The sequence below is a fragment of the Hypanus sabinus genome, chromosome 11 (assembly GCF_030144855.1).
Source record: "Hypanus sabinus isolate sHypSab1 chromosome 11, sHypSab1.hap1, whole genome shotgun sequence".
NCBI classification, from domain to species: Eukaryota; Metazoa; Chordata; class Chondrichthyes; order Myliobatiformes; family Dasyatidae; genus Hypanus; species Hypanus sabinus.
In genome coordinates, this window is record NC_082716.1 from 19,987,332 (window position 1) to 20,013,338 (window position 26,007).

The 26,007-nt window shown below is 39.7% G+C and overlaps 1 protein-coding gene across 1 annotated transcript in view; it reads left to right on the forward strand.

Moving 5' to 3' along the window:
• The window catches only part of LOC132402351 (bromodomain-containing protein 3-like), a 101,528-nt gene that overhangs the window by 15,692 nt on the left and 59,829 nt on the right, over nucleotides 1-26,007 (forward strand). Inside the window, exons 2-6 of the mRNA XM_059985230.1 lie at nucleotides 237-536; nucleotides 4,946-5,083; nucleotides 5,159-5,294; nucleotides 15,263-15,408; nucleotides 17,140-17,493. Of these exons, the coding sequence (XP_059841213.1) occupies nucleotides 333-536; nucleotides 4,946-5,083; nucleotides 5,159-5,294; nucleotides 15,263-15,408; nucleotides 17,140-17,493 (978 nt within the window). The 5' untranslated portion in view covers nucleotides 237-332. The remainder of the gene's footprint in view (nucleotides 1-236; nucleotides 537-4,945; nucleotides 5,084-5,158; nucleotides 5,295-15,262; nucleotides 15,409-17,139; nucleotides 17,494-26,007) is intronic.

Genomic DNA, 26,007 nt, shown 5'->3' on the forward strand with positions numbered 1-26,007 from the left:
CCTTTTTTTTTAAAATTGTGTTTTGGCATTTTCATCATTGCTATAAATTGAAACTGTTGCTGAAGCTTGTTTAATATCCAGTGGTAATTCTGTAATCTTAGTATTTATGCAACCATGATTTCTGTGCTAGTTGAGGCTATTAATTTGAGATGTAGTATTTATTTGCATTTTATTTTCTAAACTGCTTAGATTCAACAATTGCTATGATTCTAAATCTGTACTGTTCACATTTATAGCAGATACCTTGTGAAGTAATGGGTTTAATAAATGGCCAAGGTCATCGAATGGAAATGTAGGGAAAAACTATTGGCTTTGAAGAACTTAAATTCAAAATGACATCAACTGAAGATAAAAAGGCTATGCATGAGCGTACGCTTGTGAATCCACAGCCACCAGTATACTGTGATCCAAGTAAACCCAGCCGCATGACAAATCAGCTGCAATATTTGCAGAATGTGGTGGTTAAAGCTTTGTGGAAACACCATTTTGCCTGGCCATTCCAGCAACCTGTTGATGCTGTGAAGCTAAACCTGCCTGTAAGTATATTTTTATCTGTTCACAACACTCTTACACCATCCTGTTTTATTCAGCAGCCACAATTAACAAGCTACTCAGTGCATCAGTCATGAGGTTGAAGATCAAACATTTAAACTGTATCTATAACAAAATTAAACTGTTTTATTTTGGGTATATGGGCAGGCTGTCTTTGTAGCAATTGTAAGTAATACTGGCAGCAGACACCAAGGTAGTAAATACTATATAATAAAACTATCTGCGCAAGCATTTTACACTTGTGGGTACCCACTATCATGGTGCTGATAGGATTTTCTTGCGGATTTTAAATTTTTGTCCATTGTTCTTTCTAATTGTCTTCGATGAGCAAGTTTTGCACAAGTTAATTCTTTCTCTGAAAGAAGAATTGACCTGCATAGTGAGGTAGAGCAGTTCAAATGTTAGAAGACTTTGAACATTCATTGCCTTATTTGATTGTTGGATAAGTGTGGGCAGCAGGAATTCTGAAAGCAAACCTAAACATAGGAGTCAATTTGAGCCATTGTTAATTGAAGCCATAGCGTATTGCTGCAATTCTATAAAAATGCTGACCAGGTCACACTGGGGATAATGTGTTTAGTTTTGGTTGCCTCATGATAGGAAGGATGTGGAAGCAGTAAGGGTGCTGAAAAAATTTACGAAAAGCTGCCTGGATTAGACAGCACGTCTTGTGAAGATAGCTTGAGCAAGCTAGGTCTTGATAGAAGTGTACAAGATGATAAAAGGCCATAGACATTTACCCAGAATGGAAGTGACTAATGTGAGAGCACATCATTTAAAGGTGATTGGAGGAAAGTGTTGCGGAGATGTCAGAGGTAGGTTTTTTTAAACACAGAGGTAACCTTTTTACAGAGTGGTGAGTGCTTGGAATGCCCTGCCAGGGTGGTGGTAAAGGCAAATAGATTAAGGGCATTAAGAAACTTAGGGTGGTTGCTATGTCAGAGGGAAGAGTTAGATTGATCTTAGTTTGCCAGCAACTTTACACAGTTCTTTTGACTTTGGCTGCAGTGGAAATAACACCACAATTTGAAAAATTTATCCATAGACTCCTTATTCCTCTCTGATACTTGACATCATTTAAACAATCTATACAGTAGCATGCAAAAGTTTGGGCACCCCAGTCAAAATTTCTGTTATTGTGAATAGCTAAGTGAGAAAAAGATGACCTGATTTCCAAAAGGCATAAAGTTAAAGATGACACATTTCTTTAACATTTTAAGCAAGATTACTTTTTTATTTCCATCTTTTACAGTTTCAAAATAACAAAAAAGTAAAAGGGCCCGAAGCAAAATTTTTGGGCACCCTGCATGGTCAGTAGTTGGTAACACTCCCTTTGGCAAGTATTACAGCTTGTAAACACTTCTGTAGCCAGCTAAGAGTCTTTCAATTCTTTGGGGGATTTTTGCCCATTCTTCCTTGCAAAAGTCTTCTAGCTCTGTGAGATTCTTGGGGCGTCTTTCATGCATTGCTCTTTTGAGGTCTCTCTACAGATTTTCGATGATGTTTAAGTCGGGGGACTGTGAGGGCCATGGCAAAACCTTCAGCTTGCGCCTCTTGAGGTAGTCCATTGTGGATTTTGAGGTGTGTTTAGGATCATTATCCTGCTGTAGAAGCCACCCTCTTTTCATCTTCAGCTTTTTTTTTTACTGACAATGTGATGTTTGCTTCCAGAATTTGCTGGTATTGAATTCATTCTTCCCTCTACCAGTGAAGTGTTCCCTGTGCCGCTAGCTGCAACACAAGCTCAAAACATGATCAATCCACCCCTGTGCTTAACAGTTGGAGAGGTGTTCTTTTCATGAAATTCCGCACCTTTGTTTTTCTCCAAACATACCTTTGCTCATTGCAGCCAAAAAGTTCTATTTTAATTTTATCAGTCCACAGAACTTGTTTCCAAAATGCATCAGGCTTGTTTAGATGTTCATTTGCATACTTCTGATGTTGAATTTTGTGGTGAGGATGCAGGAAAGGTTTTCTTCTGATGACTCTTCCATGAAGGTCATATTTGTGCAGGTGTCGCTGCACAGTAGAACAGTGCACCACCACTCCAGAGTCTGCTAAATCTTCCTGAAGGTCTTTTGCAGTCAAACGGGGTTTTGATTTGCCTTTCTAGCAATCCTATGAGTAGTTCTCTTGGAAAGTTTTCTTGGTCTTCCAGACCTCAACTTGACCTCCATCATTCCTGTAAACTGCCATTTCTTAATTACATTACGATCTGAGGAAATGGCTACCTGAAAACGCTTTGCTATCTTCTTGTAGCCTTCTCCTGCTTTGTGGGCATCATTTATTTTAATTTTCAGATGTATGGCAGTTGCTTGGAGGAGCCCATGGCTGCTGATTGTTAGGACAAGGTTTGAGGAGTTAGGGTATTTACGAAGCTTTGAACTTTGCATCACCTGGCCTTTCCTAACAATGACAGTGAACAAGCCATAGCCCTAGCAAGCTAATTAAGGTCTGAGACCTTGGTAAAATTTATCTGAGAGCTCAAGTCTCTTGGGGTGCCCAAACTTTTGCATGGTGCTCCTTTCCTTTTTTTCATTCTAAAATTGTACAAAACAAAAACAATACACTAATCTTGTTTAAAATGTTGAAAAGAATATTTCATCTTTAATTTTATGACTTTTGGAGATCAGTTCTTCTTCTACTCAACTATTCACAGTAACAAATTTTGACCAGGGGTGCCCAAACTTTTGCATGCCACGGTATTGGAAATTTTCTATAACCTTGATTTTAAAAACTGCTATTCTTTATGGGGGAATTCAAGGGTGAGTTCACTTAATTGAAAAGATGGTGGTGGGCCTTGATGTATTGCAGATATAATTGGAATAAGTTCTGATGTTGTGCAAGAGTAAACCAGAGTTGAAAGTTCCAGGTTTGATTTGTCAAGGATGTCATCATATTATTGAATTTTGTAACTAATATGACAACTTTCTAATCAAATTATTACCATTATCCATTTTTTTTATATTTAAAAAAAAAAATCTCATAAATGTTCCCAATGGTGGATTTGAATTTGCGTTCTCTGTGTAATTAGTCTAGATCCATACATTATCTTTTGCAGAAATATATAGCTAATTTACTCCACCATGGGTGCAGTGGCATCTGCACTGGCACTGGAGGTGAGCGGACCTGGGTTCAAATTTGGCCAGCTACTTGCACGCTCTCTATTCGTGCTGAGTGGAGCATTGAGCTAGCAACTTAGCCTTATTTAAAAAAAACAACAGACAAATGTGAAAGAAATGGCAAGGTTGCTGCCCGATGCGCCACAAGGCACAAAGAAGAACAACAACTCTACCAAAACCTGGTCTTATCACTTTTTAATCTGCACTTATTTGTTAGCATGTGCTCTTCCAGGAAATATTTCAATCCAGACATCCAGTAAATTGGACAACTGCTGCGAATACTGGAATTCTGAAATAAAAATTGCAATATTGAGCATGTCGGGTTGCCTCTGAGTTGGTTGCGAGATGGGTGGAGAGTTATATTTGAAGTCTTTGAGAGTATTCAGTTTTCGTTTCAAGATGTATTTCTGTAATCTGGTTTATATTGTCACATTTTGTTTTCTCAACATTATGGACACATTTTCCTCAATCCAGACCCATTACTTTATCATTGGTAAGCATTAGGATGCCTTTCATAATGTCTACATTTCAGAAGTTCTTGTTGTACTGAAACATGAACGGTGCTTACTGAAATTGAGACTCCTCTTTTTCTCTTATTAGGGAGAGCCTGTGGTATATTGAATTACTGGGTTAATGAGTGGTCTTTGAGGTACTGCGTCTTTAATGATGCTTTGTTGTGCGCTTGAGTGCTCGGTGGGGGTGCCAATGCTTACTTTTGCTGGTGGGGAAGGGGGGATTGTTGCTTTGCTGTTGCTTGCGCATGGGAGGGGGGAGCTGAGGTGGGGGGCTTTGGGGTTCTAACATTTTACTGTCATTCTTTGGGGTACTCCCCTGTTTTCGTGGATGGTTGCAAAGAAAAAGAATTTCAGGATGTATATTGTATACATTTCTCTGACATTAAATGTACCTTCGAAACCTTTGATCAAAATTATTTTACATTCCCTCCTACTTTTTGAGATTCCATTTTCATTTCCTGATGTCTTGGTACTGCATTCTACTCGATAAGTCCTCCTTTTTCAAAAAAAAAACCATGTTGCATCATCATGTGGAAAATTAAAATGTTTGAATTATTATTTTCATCATGAGTGAAATTCGAATTTTATATTTTGGATAATAAACATCAAAGATTTGTAGTTTAACTTGTTTGGGATGTTTTTGAGTTGTATTTTCTTAATCTAAAGACTGTACTGCTAAATTGATGAACTAATAAATAGAGAAAAAAATAACTAAAACTGGTTCCAATCTCAATATCAATGTTTTCTTCCTCTCAGGATTATTATCAAATAACGAAGAAACCAATGGATCTGGGTACAATCAAAAAACGCTTGGAAAACAAATATTATTGTAAAGCAATGGAGTGTATAGAAGACTTAAATACAATGTTTACCAACTGTTATGTTTATAATCGGGTATGAAATTACTTAATTTGTTCTGTGAACATTTTAATGGTTTGATTGTTATCAATATAACCAATTCTTTTTTAGCCAGGTGATGATATAGTTCTAATGGCACAAACGTTAGAGAAGCTATTTTTACAGAAGGTGGCAAAAATGCCTCAAGAGGAAATAGAACTTCCAGTGGCTAATAAAAAAGCAACTCATGGAAAAGGAAAAGGATCAGGTAATCAGCTGGATATATTTCTCATCTTATATATAGCATTGTAACTGTACGTTGGTGGAAAGAAAGGTGACAGTCTTTTTCTATAGTATAGTCTCAGTCTGGTAAGATTTCCAAAATTATTACAAAGCTCATAGGATGTGTATCATTGGAAAATCTCAGGCACAAACTCCTGAGTGAGGCTGACTGATTTAGTAGTTTCCCCCCATCATCTAAAGACTCAGAGATTGGGCGTTGTTGAGATAGAAATGACAATAGGATGCAAGACCTACTGAGTGCTTCCAGCAATTCCCTTTGTTTTAGATTTACTATTTTCTGTTATCAAATATGTAATGGTCTGAGTTACCTAAAATGATGAAAGCAGTTGATGTGTCAATTAGAACGTCTTTGTTGAATTAAAAGTAGATCATTGGGTTGACATTAAATAGTATCACCTCATTTTGGAGCTGGGTTTCCCAACTTTTTTTTAATGCCATGGACCAATGCTGTTAACCAAGGATGCCAGGTTCCAAACCATTGTTTTAAAGGAATCCGAGAATTTCTTTATCAAGAAACTGATAAGGCAGGACAATGGAGGGGGAGTTGTATATTCCTGGAGAAATCTTCATTGTTTCAACTGCAGGAAATTTAAAAAATGTTATAATTGTATTCTTCACAATGATATTATTAAATGCTACATCACCTTGAACACTTGCAGCGTGTTTGATAACCAAAGGTCCACTTGTGGAAAAACCTGGGTTTCAACTTGAGTTTTCTATTTTTGTGCTTGGTGTCTTTCCAATTTGCAGGATAGTGGGACTAATTTTAATTTCATCCAGTTAAGTGTGAGATGTGACACTCTGGGAGGACTAATAAAGATAATAAGAGTTAGCAAAGCAATAGAAAAAATCCTTTTAATAGAGCAATTTTGAGAAAGATGAGAAGCCATTCCTGGCATCATACTGAATGTACATTAATGATTGATGTTATTGTGTGGATGAGATGGTGGTGTTAAACAGGAGTCACCTACATTTTTTTTGCACCGCGGACTGGTTTAATATCGACAATATTCTTGCGGACCGGCTGACCGCGGGGGGTGGCGGGGGTGGTGTTATTCACGACTGGAATATAATTGGTAAGTTAACTGTAAGTCACTTATAAGTGGCTAATACACTCAATTTCTTTTCTAAAAAGGTTTATTGTACGAATTTAATATTAAACACACAGCACATATTTTCCTCGTATGAACATATAAAATCATTGCAACACACCAGTGAGAGGACAAGGTAAGGGCTGGAGGTCCCCATTCTGGGGCCGCGGCGGTCGCAGTCTGAAGAGAGCGACCGAGCGAGGTGTGCAACAGGACGCGTGTCCACCCCTCCGCCCCGCATAGGTAGGTAGGATCTATCGACTGACAAAAGTTTGACTCGAGGGATGACTTTAAGTAGATCGCAGTGAGGTAGCTGCTCTGCTGCTTACGAAACCCTGAGCCCAAGTTAGGTTGTCTGCGAATATCTTAGCACCGGGTTCCCCACGAACATTCGGTGTGCTAAACAGGTCTAGAGGCGGCACCCATCTGTCCGTGCTCCAGGCAACTGGTGACCTCGCGTGGGTAATGACAGTGTGTGTAATGACCTTGCGTAAGTTCAAGTTCAACAGTGTGCGTGACAGAATGAGGAAAGGTGCAGCTGACTCATATCATTTCATATCGCCAAATCATATCGTTTCCTTGGGGCCCAGTAGCACGTGCTTTGCGGCCCAGTGGTTGGGGACCACTGGTGTTAAAGATTACATGTACTTAGAGCAGTACAGTGTGGGACAGGCTATTCAGCCCACAGTGTGCTAATCTTAATAACTTTGGGCTACCAACTGTTGAGGTTAAGTGGCTAGAAAGGGAGGCTGAGAGTAATATTTTTCCAAAGAAGGGGCATGGGTTTGTTTGTTCCAATGGTTTTATTGATGGGTTGGTTTTATTATTGTTATAGGAAGCTGTGAAACTTTTTATTTCATCATGCATTTCTGCTTAAGGGTTCAAAGCACTGTCTATATCCCTTTTAACTCTTATGCTACCCTCAAGATGGATCTAATTGAAACGATAAGCATGTCAATGCTTTTGATGTTTGTGGCTTTCACTATCCTGTTAAGCATTAAGATCTGGATTTCAGCCTCGTTTTTGTGTTTAATTGATTCTTTAGACGATTACTACTTCTGGCCCTGTCACTTGTGAAAATGCTATTCCCTTCTCTCAGTTCCTCTGTCTCTACCACATCTGTTCTCAGGACAAGGCTTTCCATTCCAGAATGTTTGAGATATCCTTCTTCAAGAAACAGCATTCCCTTTTTCCACTATTGATGCTACCTGAATCTCCTCCAGTTCCTGGACATCTGCACTCACTCCACCTCCTGGCCACCATAACAGGTTTAGAGCTCCCGTTGTCCTTACCTACCCCGTGAGACTCCACATTCAGCACATAATTATCTGTAACTTCCACTATCTTCAATAAAGTCCTACTCCTAAGCACATTTCCTCCCCTCCCCACCCCATGCTCTCTGCAGGGATGGCTCTCTACATAATTCCTATGTCCTCTCAACCAAACCCAATCCCTCCAGGTGCTTAACCCTGTAAGGAAGACGAGTGCTACAGCTGCCCCTCCCTCACCACTATATAGGACCCCATTTAATCCTTCCGATGCGACACTTCACCTCCGACTCTGTCAGGGCGGTATTCAGTGCTTGATAGATTGGGGCACTTCTTTGTTGAGTACCTTCACCCCATCTGCCATAAAAAGGTGGCCTTTGCCTATTGGCATCCATTTTACTTCCACTGCCCATTCCCACTCTGTGGTACCCTCTACTGCCACATTAAGGCTACTCCCAGATTGGAAAAGCAACACTTCATTCCATATGGATAGCCTCCAACCTGATGGCATGAGCATCAATTTCTCTCCCCTTCCCCTTCTCTTTTCCACTCCCCATTCTGGCTCTCTGCTTACCTGCCCATCACCTCTCCTCTGGTGCCCTACTTCAAATTTTCCCAGAGTCCTCTTTCCTCTCCTGGCAGATTCCTCCTTCTTAAACTCTTTGCCTTTTCAACCTATAATCTTCATTATGAAACCACAGAGCCCTTTGATTTGCCTTGCAACAGGTTCTTGCTTTCTGCTCCTTAAAAATGATTCTCAGACCATTTTAAAAAATAAAGGTCTTCACCAGCTGCCCAACTGCTTCACCTCATGCTGCATTATATAGCTTTAAAAACTTTGTGAAATGATTGAACCACCTGCTGCTAACTCTGTTCTTTTTGCTTGTTACCAGCCCTGTACTGTCTCCGTGCAATTCTGTAATCTTACTTGAATGCAAGATCTACAGGAAAATTTTCTTAATGCCCTCTATTCGCAAACCTGTATCTCTTTCCATTTTCTCCTTAGTTTTTCCACAATATGGCATTTCAGATCTCTAAAAGCTACAGTTGAACGAGTTTCTTTTGCTTTAGAATTGATTAAATGAATGGTTGACTCATTAACCATACACAACCTGTTGACCATGGCTTCACTTAAGCCACTAGCTAGTTTATCTAAGATTTCAACTGTATAAACTTATGTTGGCACCCCTTTCTTATATTTTCAGTGGTTCACTTGTTAAAAATACCAAAACGTAGACTAACATGCTAATTTTGAATGCAAGGTTCACCCAATGCTTACTGAGACGGATGATGAAATATTGCAATGCAGATGCTCACACATGATCAGCATGCATTTTCAGAGTCAGAACCAGGTTTATTATCACCGGCCTATGTTGTGAAATGTGTTGCTCTTTTCAAAGTGTTACAAACCTTTTTGATGGCTTTAAGAAACTTCAACATGGGGATCTGAGGGTGTCGTTGTGAGTGAGTGGATAATGAAGATGGACTTTAATCTTGCAAAATTAATCCAAATTTCTTTCTCTTCGTTATCCTTGGTCTCTTACAAATGTTTATTTCCTAAATGTTGCAAGAGCTCCAACAAATAAAGATACCCTACTTAACTTTCCAGGTCAGTGAATAGAAATGACCTCAGTTTAAGCCACTGGTAAAGTTGTAGGACACTGTCACTCAGAAACAGGCCATTTCACTGATCTACTCCATGCCAAACTATTAATCTGCTTAGTCACATTAACCTGCACCTGGACTAAAATTGCTAATCTAGTTCACCATATTATCATCCAGATTATTGATATAGATGTCAAGCAATGATGGACCCAGCACTGATCCCTGCAGCAATACACTAGTCAAAGGCCTCCAGTCAACAAGGCAACCACTCTCTGACTTCTCCCTCAAAGCCAATGTCTAATGCAATTTACTACCATGTCTACAGTGCCAAGTGACTGAACCTTCTTCACCAATCTCCCTTACAGGACCTTGTCAAAGGACCTTGCTAAAGTCATTGTAGACAACATCCACTGCCTTAAATTTATCAATGTTCCTGGTAACTTCCCCAAAAAAGCTCTATAAGATTGGTTAGACACGATCTACACTCACAACCATGTTGACTGTCCCTAATCTGTGCCTGTCTATACAAATAGTTTGCATCCAGTCCTTTTAATTATATGCTAATAACTTGCACATGATTGATGTCAGGCTTGCCACTGTATATATCTTGAACAACTTCAGCCATCCTTCAATCCTCCAGCACACCACCCTTGACTAAGGATGTTTTAAATACCTCTGCTTAGGTCCCGGGGATTTATCCACCCTAATTTGCCTCAAGACAGCAAATATCTCCTCCTCTATAATCTGTAATAGGGTCCATGACCTCACTCCTTGACCTCACTTCTATAGATGGTGTCCGTCTCCCAAGTATAGATGTAAAAAAAAAATCCCCATTTCTTTCTGCTCTGTGCATAGATGACCACTCTGATCTTCCAGAGGACCAATCTGTCCCTTGCCTTTTGCTCTTAACATATCTGTAGAAACCCTTGGGGTTCACCTTCATGTCTGAGCAACCACCTGCCCTCTGTTATGAACCTTTTGGTATTACTCAGGTAAGGTGTCCTGGACCCCTACTCTTTTCCTTATACATGCTCCCCTTAGGAGACATGATTAGAGAGTATATTGAATTGACTTCATTACACAGAAACACAATGCAGGCCCTGCGGCCCACAAAGTTGTGCCGAACATGTCCTTACTTACATCCTTCATATACACGAGGAACAAAAATCTCATCAATTCCTCAATAAATGCTATTTCCACAGATATGCAGATGACATCATTGTATATCTCTGATAAGCCTGAGGATGATAACACCCTGTCCTTTTTGACTTCTGGTATGGCTGCAATAACCAAATGGATGAGCAAAAGTTTCTTAAAACTAAATGAAGATAAAATTGAAATACTTTTGGTTGGTTCCAAAGCCAAAATAGATCAACTACTTGATAAACTTGGGAAATTGGCTCCCCTTGTAAAATCAGAAATAACCTGCTGGGAGTTATCCTTGATTCAGGTTTGAATTTTAAATCTCACTTAAAGAAAGTGACCAGAGTAGTATTTCTACACTTAAGAAATATTGCAAAGGTATGTTTGTTTCTGTCATGTAATGATGCTGAAAAACTAATTAACATCTTTATATTGAATAGACTAGATTACTGCAGACACGAGGAAATCTGCAGTGCAGTTTTTAATGGCCTTCCAAGCAATCAATTGACCAACTTCAACTCATTCAGAATACTGCTGCTAGACTTGTAACCAAATTTAGGGTGAGGGAGCATATCACTCCTGTACTAGCTATACTGCATTGGCTTCCTATATCTTTAAAAATTGATTTTAAATTTCTCTTACTTGTGTTTAAAGCTCTTAGTGGTCTGGGACTGGAGTACATTACAGAACAATTTTCCTTTTGTAATCCTACTCGAGCTCTCAGGTATTCATCCGTTAGTCTCTAAATTTAATCTCCTTGAAAAGGTAATTGGCAGGTCAGCTTCTTTGAACTACACTCTTAAACTGGAATTCAACACCTAAAACTACAAGGGATGCAGACTCAGTTGATGCTTTTAAACAGATCAAAAGCTACTGATCTTTTTAACCTTGTAATTAAAATCTTCTTGTCCTTTTTTTATTTTAATTTTTTATTTTGTTTTCATATTTGTACTTTTATCCCATTGTAAATCACTTTGAACTATATCATCCGTATGAAAAGTGTTCTATAAATTTATTATTATTTTAACCATCCTGATTTTCTTAAGTGTTCTCATGCATTTCTTGTAGTTCTCATACCTCATTTGTTCTGACATGCCTATACCTGCTTTATTTTTCATAACTGGGGGTGGTAGTGCAGATAAGCTCCCAGTACCTATAAAGTGCTCCAAATGGCATGTGACTCTGACAGCCTCTGACAACCAAGTCCAACTCTTGGCCTTCACGTGTGGCTTAGTTACTAGACCCGGCAGAACTACTGACGAGAAGGGGCAAAGGTGGACCACTGGCACCTCAAAACCAGTTGCTTTGGGCAGGTGGGGTTTGTCAGCCTTGGATGGTGACCCACCTAGGAGAAGGAAAACTCTGATTTTTAACCCCCCACTGCCTTGTGCCATACCCACCCATGAGAAAGGCTTCAGGAGTAAACCCCGAGGAAGAAATTTGAAGCTGGGGTCCCTGAGGCAGTTTGATGTTGTTTACAACTTCATACTGGCAACCTCTGCGATGACCCTGGTGCCAAGCTGTATCAGCGCTTGCCCTTCCCTTGGACTACATCAGTGACGTGGAGAGGGGGAACCCGCTGCATGGGCAACAGCCGGCTCTTCAAATCTTCCCGTCTGGTCTTGCAAGCTGGAGAGGACACAGTCCACCAGAGGCACAAACCCATGATCTCCTGGGATTGACAGCTGCCTACTACTTTTTTAACCAAAGCCTCAATATTTCTCAAAAACTAAGGTGCCCTAAACCTGTTATCCTTGCCTTTTATTCTGACAGGAACATACAAACTATGTATTCTCAAAATTTCACTTTTGAAGGTCTCCCACTTACCAAGTACAGCTTTGGCAGAAAACAACCTCTCCCAATCCACAATTACTAGATTCTTTCTGATACCATCAAAATCGGCCTTTCACCAGTTTAGAAACTCAACCCGAGGGCCAGGCCTATCCTTTTCCATAATTACCTTGAAAGTAATGACATCATGATCACTAGATGCAAAGTATTCCCCTAAGCAAAATTTTGTCACATGACCCACCTCATTCCTTAATAGGGGATCAAGTATTGCACACTCTCTTGTTTATTAGTAATGCAACCTCCTCCTGCTCTATCACATCTGAAACAATGGAAGCCCAGAACATTGAGCTGCCAGTCCTGCTCCTCTTGCAACTGTCTCACTAATGGCTACAATGTCATAATTCCACATGGTGATCCAGGCGCTAAGCTCATCTGCCTTTCCTACAATATTCCTTGCATTGAAATATATGCAGCTAAGGACATTTGTCCCACCATATTTAACCTTTTGTTTCCTGTTAGGATATTAGTCCCCCCCTCCAGTTCAAATGCAAGCTTTCCTTCTGTTCAGATCCCACCTTCCCTGGAAGAGATTGCTGGATCAATGATCCAACAATCTGAAGCCCTCCCTCTTCCTTCTCAAACAGTGATCTTCCTATTTCTAGACTCACTAGCATGGCATGGATAGCAATCCTGAGATCATAACCCTGGAGGTCCTGTCCTTTAACTTAGCATCTAACTCCTTGAACTCACCCTGTAGGACCTCATCACCCTTCCTACCCATGTCATTGGTACCATTGTGGATCTTGACCTCTGGTTGTTCACCCTTCCACTTAAGAATGCTGAGGACTTGATCAGAGAGTCCCTGACTCTGGCACCCAGGAGGCAACATACCATCCGGGAATCTTGTTCTCATCCACAGAACCTCCTTCCTGTTGCCCTAACCAATGAATCTCCTATCACTACAGCATATCTCTTCCCTTCTGAGCCACAGACCCAGACCCAGACTCAGTGCTGGAGACCTGACTGCTGTGGTTTTCCTCTGCTAGGTAATTTCCTACACCCCAACACCCCCACAGTATCCAAAGCTGTATTCCTGTTGTTGAGAGGAACAGCCACGGGGTATTATGCACTGGCTGCCTGTACCCTTTCTCCTTCCTGATGGTCACCCTGTGATCTGCACTTTGGGTGTAGTCATCAGGGCACTGAAGACCTCTCTGCCTTCCCACATCCCACAAGAGGAGCATTTCATTATCCTGCCTGGCATCTTCACTGCTCCAAATGTGCAATAAGAATTAAAGAATAAACATTGAAGAAAAATATCTACCTATGGCCTATGCATCTCCTTAACAAAGCCTCAATTCCCCACTCGCTAACACTGGCCCACTCATTCAATGGCAGCTCTGCTTAAACCTAACTTCTATTCAATCTTATCAAGTTTCTAATTATACACAATCTGATGCCCCCCTGGGAACAGTGGCATACAAAAAATGTGCTGGCTACCCCCCCGCTCGCTTCTTTTAACCTCTTCCTCCCTCCACTCAATATCTCCTCAGGAACTGTGGCATGCAAAAGGTAGTCTCTTGATATTTTCTGCTACATGTACATAAGAACTAAAAACTATGGCACACAAAGCACATCATAGGCCTGACTGATCTATGCTGGTATATAAGGTCTAGATGTACTTTTTTAGTTCTCTTTCTATTCCTTTTAACCTTGTGCTCTTAACTTGACTTCTCATTTAATGCATCTTATTGATCCTCACAACTCCCATATGATTAAGTTTCACCTCAGAATCATTCTCTTTGTAGCTTTCTACAATAGCTTATGATTATGGTAGCCTTTTATGTTCTCTATTTTGTTGGTGTACTTATGTATGTGATTTTAAATTAAAACATGCCCTAAATTGCTCATAATATTCTATCCTTAACATGATCACTTTTTGTGTAAAATTGGATAATTACTGCACTTATCTCAGATTTGTGACCTTTTCTTGGCCTGTTGTAGACAAAAGATTGTGGGGTTGAAGACAACATGGCCCAAATGCCACAGTAACATCTAATTTTTGCACTACTATTACTATATATTACATTGAAAAGTATTGAGAACTTCAGATATTTGTTAACCCATGATTGTTATTCAATCAGAATTGAGAATTATGCAATATAAATCGAAGACCACTTAGATTATAATCAATGTGCAAGTTTCTTGGCCAAAGGTGCCTAAAAGAATTTCCCACACTGTTTGCAAATGCCTCTTTTTGTAGAAAGCATCCTGTCTGGATTCAGAACAGCTTAGTTATGACAGCATGCTCTGCACATGACACCAAGAAATTTTGTAATTGTGGCCACAGCTTGGCACATCACAGGGACCAGTTTCCCCTCTATGGGTCCTTTCTCTGTAAAACTGGCAGCATAATCAAAGACCCAACCTACCTTGGATGTTCTCTCTTCTCCCTTCTCCCATTAGGCAGAAGATATAAAAGCCTGACAGGTCAAGGACAACTTCTATCACACTATTATCAGACTATTGAGCAGTCTTTTTGTACAATAAGATGGATTCTTGGCCTCACAATCTATCTTGTTATGATCTTACACTTTATCATTTACCTACAATGCTCTTTTTTGGTAGTTTTTGCATCCGATTCTGCATTGTTATTGTTTTATCTTAATGCACTCTGCAATGATTTGATCTATATAAACTGTATGAAAATTGTATCTTGGTACTTATGACTATAATAAACCAATATAAATGCCAAGGCTGACAGCTTTAAATTTGATGGGGGAAATAGGGGTTTGAATGCCTAGTTGTATGCAAATATATTTTAATAGGTGTGGGGTTAAAATATATAAAATAACTGGCAGTATATTTATATCTAAAACTATTATTTAAAAGAATTACTAGCTTAGGAAAAGTTTTAGTTTATCTGGCAATAATTGTCTTGGGTCATGAATTATAACATGGAAAGTAATTATAAGGATAGATATTGATATTACTGTACTACGAATGTAGTTGTGCCATCTGTTTGCTGCCCACAGTGTCCTCAACTGTGCAATCAAAGTTTTGTCCACCTGCTTCTGAAGCTACAGTTCAGAAACCAATAATATCAACCGGGACAAAATCAACATTACTACCAGTTACTCCAATTCGACCTCTAATTTCCGCAAGCCAACCTGTTACAAAAGTAAGTGCTTCTGTTTTGGAATTTTAAAAGATTTCAAAAGATTTGTTGCTTGTTATTGCTGAAAACTGTTAAGTCATTTATTATTTACAAACTTGGAGCTCTGAAGTGAGAAGGCAATGTGATAGCAGCTTAATGAAATAAATGCAGAAGGTAAGATGTATTAATTTAGTTAGTCAGCTGAAATAAAAATTGGAAAAGGGAGCAGGTCGGCATGAGAGCCAATACCTCATTCTGTCTGGGTAGCCTCCAAACCTGATGGCAAGAACATGACCATTTCCTATTCTGGCTCCTCTCTTCCCACTTGCCGATCACTTACCTCTGGTTCCCTGCCTCCTTCCCTTCCATGAAGCACTGTCTGTCATTAGATGTCCTGTACAACTCTTTACCTCTTCCACCTATCCTCTCCCAGTTTCTTAGTTCATTTCCCCTTACCTTTTCTCTCACCTGGTTTCACCTATTACCTGCCAGCTTGTATTCCTTTCCCTCTCCCACCTTATCCTTACTCTACCCTCTTCCTTTCCAGTCCTGATGAAGGGTCTTGGCCTTATTCCCCTCTATAGATGTTTCCTGACCAGCTGAGTTCCTCCAGTATTTTGTGTGTGTTGCTCAGGACTTCCAGCATCTGCAGAATCTCGTTTGTTTTAAGCGGCACCTCAGCTATGAACCAGCAGCTGTGGTACTACTAATACTTTTGAAAGAGAAATATCCCATAGAAGCCCATCTACACTTAAAACACAGGGTTCAATGCGAAATAGGATTTTAATTTGTGTAAAACCATGATTTGGTAGGCTTCTAAGAAAGTAACCCCTCCATAATGCGGGATTGCATGCCTAACACTGAGTTCCAGTGAGGAACACTTTGTCAAACTATAAATTGGATTTAAAGCAGAGAGTGCTATAAATATAAAGCAGGATGAGGGCATTCTGTGGAGAAGAGTAGTGTCAACATTCCAGGTCAGTGACTTCATCAGAAATTGCATCAGGTTATTGGCCAGAAACATTAACTCCGTTTCTCAAATGTTGCCTGACTTGCTAAGCAATTCCAGCCAGCACATTCTGTTTTTATTTCAGGCTTCCAACGCATGGGTTTTAAAAACATATATATTGGGTGGTGGGGTGGAGATGCATCTCTACCAAAGGAGATGTAAGGTGCTCCTTCCCTCTGCTTGCCTGCAGGTCACCCTTACACGAGGTCTAGCAGCTGCTTATCGCCCCCCCCCCGCACTCTCCCCCCCCCCCCCCCCAATCAAGGTCATGTGAAGCCGTAGGAGCAAATGGTGGACAGTCATATGAGCAGCTGGTGCATATCACCATTCCTGATTGTGCAGCCACTGAGACCAGGCAGACGATCTCTGAAGAGTGTAGATAATGACTGGGGTCACCAGTCATGTAAAGACTGCCCAGAAGAAGGCAATGACCTTCTTCTGGAAGAAAAAATTACCAAAACCAATTATTGTCATGGACTATGATTGCCAAAATGATACAACAAGCAACATAGTGATAATATTGAACTTGCTGTATGAAACAATTCAGATCAAATGCAGTTTAACTGATCTGATTGAGGATGTTTTGCTATTAATTGCAAAAGGACGGCTGCAAAAACATTCTTTTGTTAACTGTTGTTTTGTCAAGTATTTGAAGTAATGTTCATTTAGCCAAGGAGTTAATTTATTATAATTGCTTAGCTTTTCCTCTTTTGATGTTGTGTGCTTCATTACTATTTTTATTTAAGGTAAAGAAAGGTGTAAAAAGGAAGGCAGATACTACTACACCCACTACTTCATTTTCTAATACAAGTAGCAAATCCTTGCCAAGAAAGCCTACAAAAATCTGTTCCCAGAAGGTAACCAGTCAGTCCATCAAGGCGCATACAAAGGATTTACTGGATTCTCAACAGCACCAAGCTGGAAAAAAAGAAAAAATAATGGAACTTTTACAAGACTGTAATAATATACTCAAAGAAATGTTTGCAAAGAAGCATGTTGCGTATGCTTGGCCTTTCTATGAACCTGTGGATGCTGAGGCATTGGGACTTCATGATTACCATAATATCATTAAACACCCCATGGACCTTAGTGCTGTGAAAGTAAGTTAATTACATCTCCCTCTGCCCAAATCTGAAATACTAAATAAAACTTCAAGGTTGTGGTTTATTGCCTATTTTATGTGATAGTCCATCCTCCATACTTCCTGTTGGGTTATGTATACTGCTTATCCTATACAATCTGGCTAAAATTGAGTCAAAAACTTTGAAATTGTGACTTTTTCCCCCCTCTATGTCTGCTTTTCTCCAAGGTATGTCCTTACATTTCTTCTGTTCCTTCACCAAATGTTCCTTTGGAATTAAAGGACTTTAGATTTATTTTTGGTATGTATTTTGTGGAATTGGAGCACTTTGGGAAAGGAGTGTGCGGAGACACTAGCAGACAGACTGAAACTTGAGGAAATTGGACCAATGGACCAAAAAGCAATCTAAAGTTTAAGTAAGAGATGCTTAATGAAAGTTGCTAAGTACCATTCAAAGTTTGAGCAAGTATTGAGGTAGTAAAGATAAATTCAAAGTATATCAAAGTTAATAAACTTAGAATTCTACTATTGGTAACACATAAATTAAGAAAATGTAGACTGATCTCCACTATACAGTGCAGTGCAAAAGTCTTAGACACACTAATTATATAAATGTGCCTAAGAATTTTGCACAGTACTGTATATGTCAATGTGGAATGGAGAGAGAGTTTGTACATCTGGTGGGAGCAAAGGATGTTGGGAATGGCAAGGGTAGAGAGCCACGGGAGGGTTGTGGGACAGATGGCAGTGCAGACACACTCAGCCCTGAGACATGAGGCAAGATTTATTAATCATTACAGAATGTCACTGGTGTTTCCCACTCCCTCTCTCCTCTCTCTCTCCCACTTTTCCCAACCATGATTCCCCTCTCCCTGCTTCCATCCTACTCTAATATCCAGATGTCTGTACTATAAATTTGGACCTTGGTGCTATGGTGGAAGCTCATGAAGAAGAGAGTCTTATTTCAATAAGAAGAGATGTGTGCTTTTTCATGTCCCGGTCCAAATGTGTTCCCTGGTTCTAACTGCGACCTTGATGCTGAAAAAAAATTATTTATAATGTTTAGAGTTTTAAAATGTGGATGACTGCATCATAAGCATGTGTTTGAGATCTGAGAGGGGATCACGTATGTACTCACACACAACATGAGAAAAGACTACATGGGAAAATAAGCTGTGGCTAATAATTCTCTGACTGTGACTGGATAAGTAACAGAACCAAGCAAGAGTTGCCCCATTCAAAAGGATCATCATGGAAAAATTTTGAAGGAGAATGCTGTGGACTCCATCAAAAGAAGAAAGCAAATTGAGAGTACTTGCATTTTTGGTTAGCTTTATCTCCAGTGCATTGATATTGATCTGTTCTGCATTATCGCAGCGATGCAATAGCAACTTTTTTGTGTGTCAGAGGATTCATATTTTGAGCCTCGGGTAAGCCAAAGTTCTCCACGGTTCCGTGTGTGCAAGTAGTTTGGAGATATACTGGTAGTTTACAAGGATGGAGAGCTAAAGGATAATGATTAAGATGAAACTCTTGATGGAACTTTGAAAAAGAAGGGACTATAAAATACTTAATTCACTATCCTACTCCCATTCTGACCTATCTGTCTCTGTCTCTCTCTCTTTCTCTCATGGCTTCATTCACATCTTGCTTCCCTGATGTTCTCTTGCTTCTGACATGGTCATTAATAACAGGTAGACTTAGCATGCTGTTTTAAGAAACTCCTTTTCCTTGGATATATACTCAGTGGCCATTTTATCAGGTATAGCTGCTTGTTAATATCAAGTCAACCTATCATGTGGCATCAACTCAATGCATAAAAACATGCAGATATGGTCAAGGTTCAGTTGTCATTCAGACCAAACATAAAAATAGGGAAAGAAATGTGATCTAAGTGACTTTGATCATGGAATGATTGTTGGTGCCAGACAGGGTAGTTTGTACATCCTCGAAACTGCTGATCCCCTAGGATTTTCACATACAACTGTTTCTTAGAGATTACAGAGAATGGTATGAAGAACATACAAAAAAAATCCAGTGAGTAGTAATTTTGTGGGTGAAAATGCCTTCTTAATAAGCGAGGTCTGTAGAGAATGTCCAGACTGGTTCAAGCTGACAAGAAGGTGACCGTAACTCAATTAACCACATGTTACAATAGTGATGTGCTGAGGAGCATCTCTGAATGCGCAGCATGTTGAAATTTGAAGTGGATGGACTACAGCAGCGGAAGACCATGAATATAAAGGAGTTAACTAATAAAGTGGCCACAAGGTGTAATTCCAGTTACTAACCAGTTTTACGATGTCCTCTTGCTATTCTCTCATGGCCTGATATTACCTTGATGGCGTATCTCTCCTTAGGGAATCTTCTGTCTTGTACACACTTGGACCAAGGTTTTAATGAGGATGGTACTGAGTGGTTTTTTGAAAACCCAAACTGAACACCAGTGAGAGCAAAATGGAAGTTACCCCTCAACAATATTAACTAAACCATTTTATTACTTTACTACATACTGAGAACAGACCAGAACTGTAATTGCTGCAGGGTCCTGATGATGGGTCTCGGCTTGAAATGTCGACTATTTACTCTTTCCCATAGATGCTGCCTGGCCTGAGTTCCTCCACCAATTTGTGTGTGTTGCCCTGTAATTGCTGGATTGGTTTGATTATGCCTCTTGTAGACAAGGTATAGCTGGAGAATTTTCAGTCTTGTACTAGAACAGCTTGGCCACAGAAAAAGCCAGTCTGGTATGCAAGTCTTCAATTTTACTTTTATTTGGCCACATTTGCTTTACTGTGTCCAGCGCTTTTGACTGTTTCACATTATCATGGAAATTGTATTGAATTGGCTCATAATTGTGTTTTGTAATGTGTGAACTTCAGGAGGAGGCCAAAAAAGATCATTCACTCAACACTTACAGCAGATTGAGGATTGCAAATGCTTCTGCCTTGTCCTTGGCATCAGAATCTGGTTTATTATCATTGACATATGTCGTGAAATTTGTTGGTTTGCAGCAGCAGCAGTACAGTGCAAGACATAAAAATTACTTTAAGTTACAAAAATAGTACCAAAAGTAGATAATTGACAATGGGGAAACTTTGGTGTCTCTATTTCCTGTTGTTTTAATTGTATAGCAGCATTTGAGAACTGCATGTGTCGGAGTGGCAGAGTTTTAATCTGTTTTGTTGATTGTTTAATTGTATGGCTTGTTTGGATGCTGTTGCTTTTGTCTGGTGCATATGCTGTAAGTTTCACAGGGTTCACATCTTGTGTTTTTAGCTACACTTGCTGTTGCTTCTGCCATGCACATTGGCACTCATTGAGTCCAAGTTGACCCAGTAGGTTGCCAATACTTGCAGTGTGATGATATGCCACTCTGAGAATGCAGATTTGTGGTGGTATGTATTGCTGTTGCTGATGGCTGACTGAGGGCCTGCCTGAGTACTAGACCCATTTAAAATCGGTCTTGTGAAACATTTTCCTGTGAAGAAAAATAGCAAAGATGGTAAGGTTTAAGAATCCTGGATGATGAGAGACAGTGCAAATTTAGTCAATAAGGAGCAAGAAAAAAAGTACGTACATGGTTTAGGAAGCAAAAATCTTTTTCCTTTAGGAATGCCAAGGGAATTTGCACCTGGAGCCAGAAGAAATGGACAGGGCTCTAAACAAGAGCTTCTTAGTAGTATTCACCAAGAAGAAGGACATGGTGAGGAGCGAAATCAGGGAGAGGTGTGTTGATGTTCGAAAGCATCGTGATATGAAGGAGGTAGGATTGGGTCTTTTGAAGAATATTCAGGTGGGCTAGTTCCCAGGGCCTGGTAAGATACAAGATCATAGACATAGGAGAAGAATTGGGCCATTCAGCCCATTGAGTCTGCTCTGCCATTCCATCGTATCTGATTGATTATCCCTGTCAACTCCATTCTCCTGCCACAGTGCCATAATCTTTGATGACTAATCAAGAGCTTATTGACCTCCACTTTAACTGAAAAGAGTATAGTTGACGTCTCGACCCAAAATGTTGACTGCTGTCTTACAATGATGCTGCCTGGCCTGCTAAGTTCCTCCAGCATTTTGTGTGTGTTGTTTGGATTTCCAGCAGCTTCAGATTTTCTCTTGTTTGTGACCTCTGCTTTAAATATACTTAATGACTTGTCCTCCCTGGCTGACCATGGCAATGAATCCCACAGGTTCACCACCCTCTGGCTAAAGAAATCTCTTTTATACTTGAGAGAGGCTAGTGAGGAGATTCGTGGGGCCTTGACAGAAATCCTTACTAGCCATGGGTGAGGTCAGAGGACTGAAGAATAGCCAAAATTGTACCTCCCTTTAAGAAGACCAATAGAAATAATCCAGCAAATTGTAGAATGGTGAGCGGTCGGAGAACTACCGGATAAAATTGAGAAAAAAGGTCTATTCACATCGGGCAGGGCATGGTCTTGCTAGGGAAAGTTAGTGTTTATTTGCGAGGGGAGATCATGTCTTATAAACTTGACTGAGTCTTTTGAGGAGTTGATGAAGATATTTGAGGGCAAGGCAATAGATGTATATATGGCCTTCAATAAGGTCTGCATGGTAGACTGATCCAGAAGCTTAAAGCACATTGAGTCCACAGAAACTGGGTAGATTGGATTTGTATTTGTCACAGCTGTAAGAAGACAAATGGTACTGGTGGAGGACTGTTCTTTCTGACTGGAGGTCCATTGGGTCAGAGAATTCTAAGAGGTTAAAGTAGATGAAGAGGGTATTGAGTTTCAAAACCATAAGAAATAGAATCAGGTCTGGGCTTTTTCAGAATTCAGTGAGATCTCTCACAACAGCAACATTTTCCTGTATTAAAATCCTATCTTTTAATTACTCTCACAGTGAAAATCTATTGTCTACATTCATCAACTGAATAATCTGGATGAAAATAACCTCTAATCTCAGCTCCATTTTGCATATTTGGCATCTAATTTTAGGACTGAGCACTGGTTCTGTGCACCCCAGCTTGTAGAAAGGCAGTCCCGCTATTAACCTGTCAAATTGTACAATATATGTATTTTGTATGTTCCAATGGAATTACCATTCATTCTTATAAAATTTAAGAGAGTAAAAGCTCGATGTGCTTAATTTCTTCTTGTATGATAAACCTGCCATCTCAGGAATCAATCTGGTGTACCTTCATTGCTTCTCTCATTATTCCTCTTGTGTTAAATATTTTTGATATTATTTCATCTTAAAATCATATCATAGCCTAGGATATTTGCAAATGTCACCCTACTCCCTAAGAAAGGAGGGAGACAGCAGAAAGGAAATTATAGACCAGCTAACCTGACCCCAATGGTTGGGAAAATGTTGGAGTCAATTGTGAAGGATGCAGATATGGAGTACTTGGTGACACAGAATGAGATAGGTGGAGGGGCAGGTAGTTTTGAGATGGTAGAGAGGGTACAGAAGTACTTGGACAGATGAGAATAATGGGCAAAGAAGTGGCAAATGGAATATTGTTGGGAAGTGTATGGTCATGCACTTTGATAGAAGAAATAAAAGCATAGACTATTTTCTAAATGGAGAGAGAATTCCAAAATCTGAGTTGTTTAGGGACTTGTGAGTCCTTGTGCTGGGTTCCCTAAACGTTAATTTGAAGGTTGAATCAGTGGTGAGGAAGGCAAATGCGATGTTAGCATTAATTTCAAGAGTCTTGTAGAACAGGGAGACCTAAGGGTTACAAGTACATCGTTCCTTGTAAAAGGAAAAAAAATGTATGTTTTGAACACAAAGTAAATAACATCCAATGCATCCTTCAATATGATTCATGTGACTAAAATGTAAGCTGCACAAATCCAGATCCTTTCCTTCAGGAATTAAATGGCGCAATAAAATGAAACCTCACAGAACCCAAGTGCTTTTCCAAACAAATTGTTTACTATTCTGCTCAGTTTGACAATTGACTGGGTAATAAGCATGACTTTGTGTAAGAAGTAGTAATTTAAAATTGAATACAGTCTGATGAGTTCAAGGAACAGGCAGAGTTGTTTAACTCTGCTGATAATTATGGTGCTGCATCTTGATACCAGCTGCCCAAATGGAAAACTTCTTTCCCCAAGCACTCTATCTGAGCACAAAAATAGATGTTGCTACCGGGAATAGATGTCATCTTCTGTGATGCCAATCCAAGGTCAGATTAAGAAGATTTTTTTGAGAACAGTTATAGTGACAACATAACCATATTAAAATTTGATTTCATGATACTGCCACGTCTTGGATTGGATATTGCTTCCAAAATGCCAACAAAAATTCTTGGATAATTGAATTGGGACATTTCAAATGTTAGGATCATAGGGTTATACAACATGGACAGGTCCCTCAACCTAACTTGTTCATGGCAACTGAGGTACTTGCCTGAGCTGGTCCCATTTGTCTGTGTTTATCCCATATCCCTCTGGATCTTACCTGCCTAAATGTCATTTAAACATTGTGTTTGTTCCCAGCTCTTATCACTTCACCTGGCAGCTTATTTCATATACTGTAACCATTACCCTCATTTGGGAAGGACTTTCCCCTCAGGTCCCCTTTAAATCTTTCCCATCACACCTTAAAACTCTGACTTCTAGTTTTGGACTCCGCTGCCCTGGAGAGGGAAAAAGAAGCACCCACCTTATCTGTGCATCTCATGGTTTTATAAATCTCAAGTTGCCCCTCAGTCTCCTTCACTCCAGGGAAAATAATCCCAGCCAATTTAATCCGTCCTAATAGATCAAGTCCTAGCAACATCTTTGTGAATCTTTTCTGTACCTTCTCTTGTTTAATCACATCCATCCTATAGTATGGAAATCAGAGCAGTGCACATTACCCCAAGCTCAGTCTTGCCAAAATCTTGTACAGCTGTAAGATGATGCTCCAGTTCTTGTACCCAGACCAGTGAAGGCTAGCATCCATACATCTTCACTACCCTGTCTAATTGTATAGCTACTTTCCTTTCCCTTGTTCAGGGAGCAATGTACTTGTACCCTTGGGTTTCTCTGTTCTACAAAACTCCCTCATGTCTCTGCTATTCACTGTTTTTTCCTGCCCTGGTTTAACTTCCCAGAAAGTAGCACTTCATGCTGTGTCAGTGTTAAATCCATCTGCTATTCTTTTTGCTTACTTTCTCAATTGATGTAACCTTCAAGTCTTTTTAATGAATGGTGTGATTTGTCATTGTTGGATCTACGTAGTCACCGTATCTGCAAGCAGGTGTCCAAGTCCAGGCTTTTATTGATCTTTGTGGCTAATCTTGTCTGCTCTTGAAGCAGACCTAAAATCTTGAAGATCTTTGAGAAAAAAAATTATCCTGTTCTTACATATACATTAACAGATGTGAAAATACAATCTGCAAATTTTTCACCACATGATTTCATACATCTTCTGAGCAAAGATCCTTCCCCTCTCAGGGTCTTTGGAACTTCTGTAGCTCTAGGTTTTTAATGGACAGGGTTGCTAGCATGCCCAACCCACCTCCTTCCACAACTCAGCTTGGTGCTGTCCTTTCTAGAGTTAATTAAGATTTATGACTGTGGGAAATTGTTAAACCATTTTTGGAGTATTGTTAACATTGTCACTTATGGCGCAGAACTGTTGAGATGTCCTGGCCAAATTATGGTCTCATCTGCTACCCGTTCCATTCAAGAACGTAAAAATGAATGGATGTCAAGAATTAAAATATCAAAGAGAGATAGCAGTAGTAAACTTGCAAATAATGTAAATTTAAAATGTATAAGCATTCAAATTGGCCGAAGTATCTAGCTACTGTACTGAGTTAGATACCAAACCTTGAGATCCAGCCAGCTTGGGTGGGAGGAAAAAATTTCATTACTGGGTGTGATCATAATTTGGACTTGTATGCTGCATGTTATCTTTAACACAGTAAATGTACCAAAGTAATTGCCTCAGAGCTTTGAAACATGAGAATGAAACTTTAATGCTTTAAGTCTAATCTGCCATTTCATTATGTTGTGGTGATCTTAATTCTGATTTACTTGCTTTAATTATGCATTCTACAATAGCTTTACCAATCAAAATTTAATGACAAGTTTAAATTTCAATATTTTTCTGTTTCTGTTTTTGGTTGGGGGAAGGGGTGGGAGAAGAATGTATTTATTTCAATTATTTGTGAGATTATCCATAAACAGTTTGCTTCTAATTTTAAGTGTTTTAAACTCTTGCCAGAGGAAATAATTTCTCTCAGTGCTCCTGATTTAAATAAAATTCCATTATGCCTTGATCTTCCATGTTCAGAAGTATATTTATCAGCAAGATGTTTAGAAGGCTGTTGCTGCTGATTTTCCTGCTGTCTTTCACCCTTATGGCCTTCAAGGGAGATGTATATTTTTAGCAATTTCAGTTGCTTGCGCAGTCTTCAGACTTTTTATTATCTGTCTTGTCTCCTGCCTCACCAGCCTCTCACTCTCCCTTTTTTGTTGTACACATTCCATGGGAGGCCATTTTCCCTTTTAGTCCCATTTGGGTTCCTGTCCCATAGCTGGTGTCATGTAGTATTGGTGGGATCTCT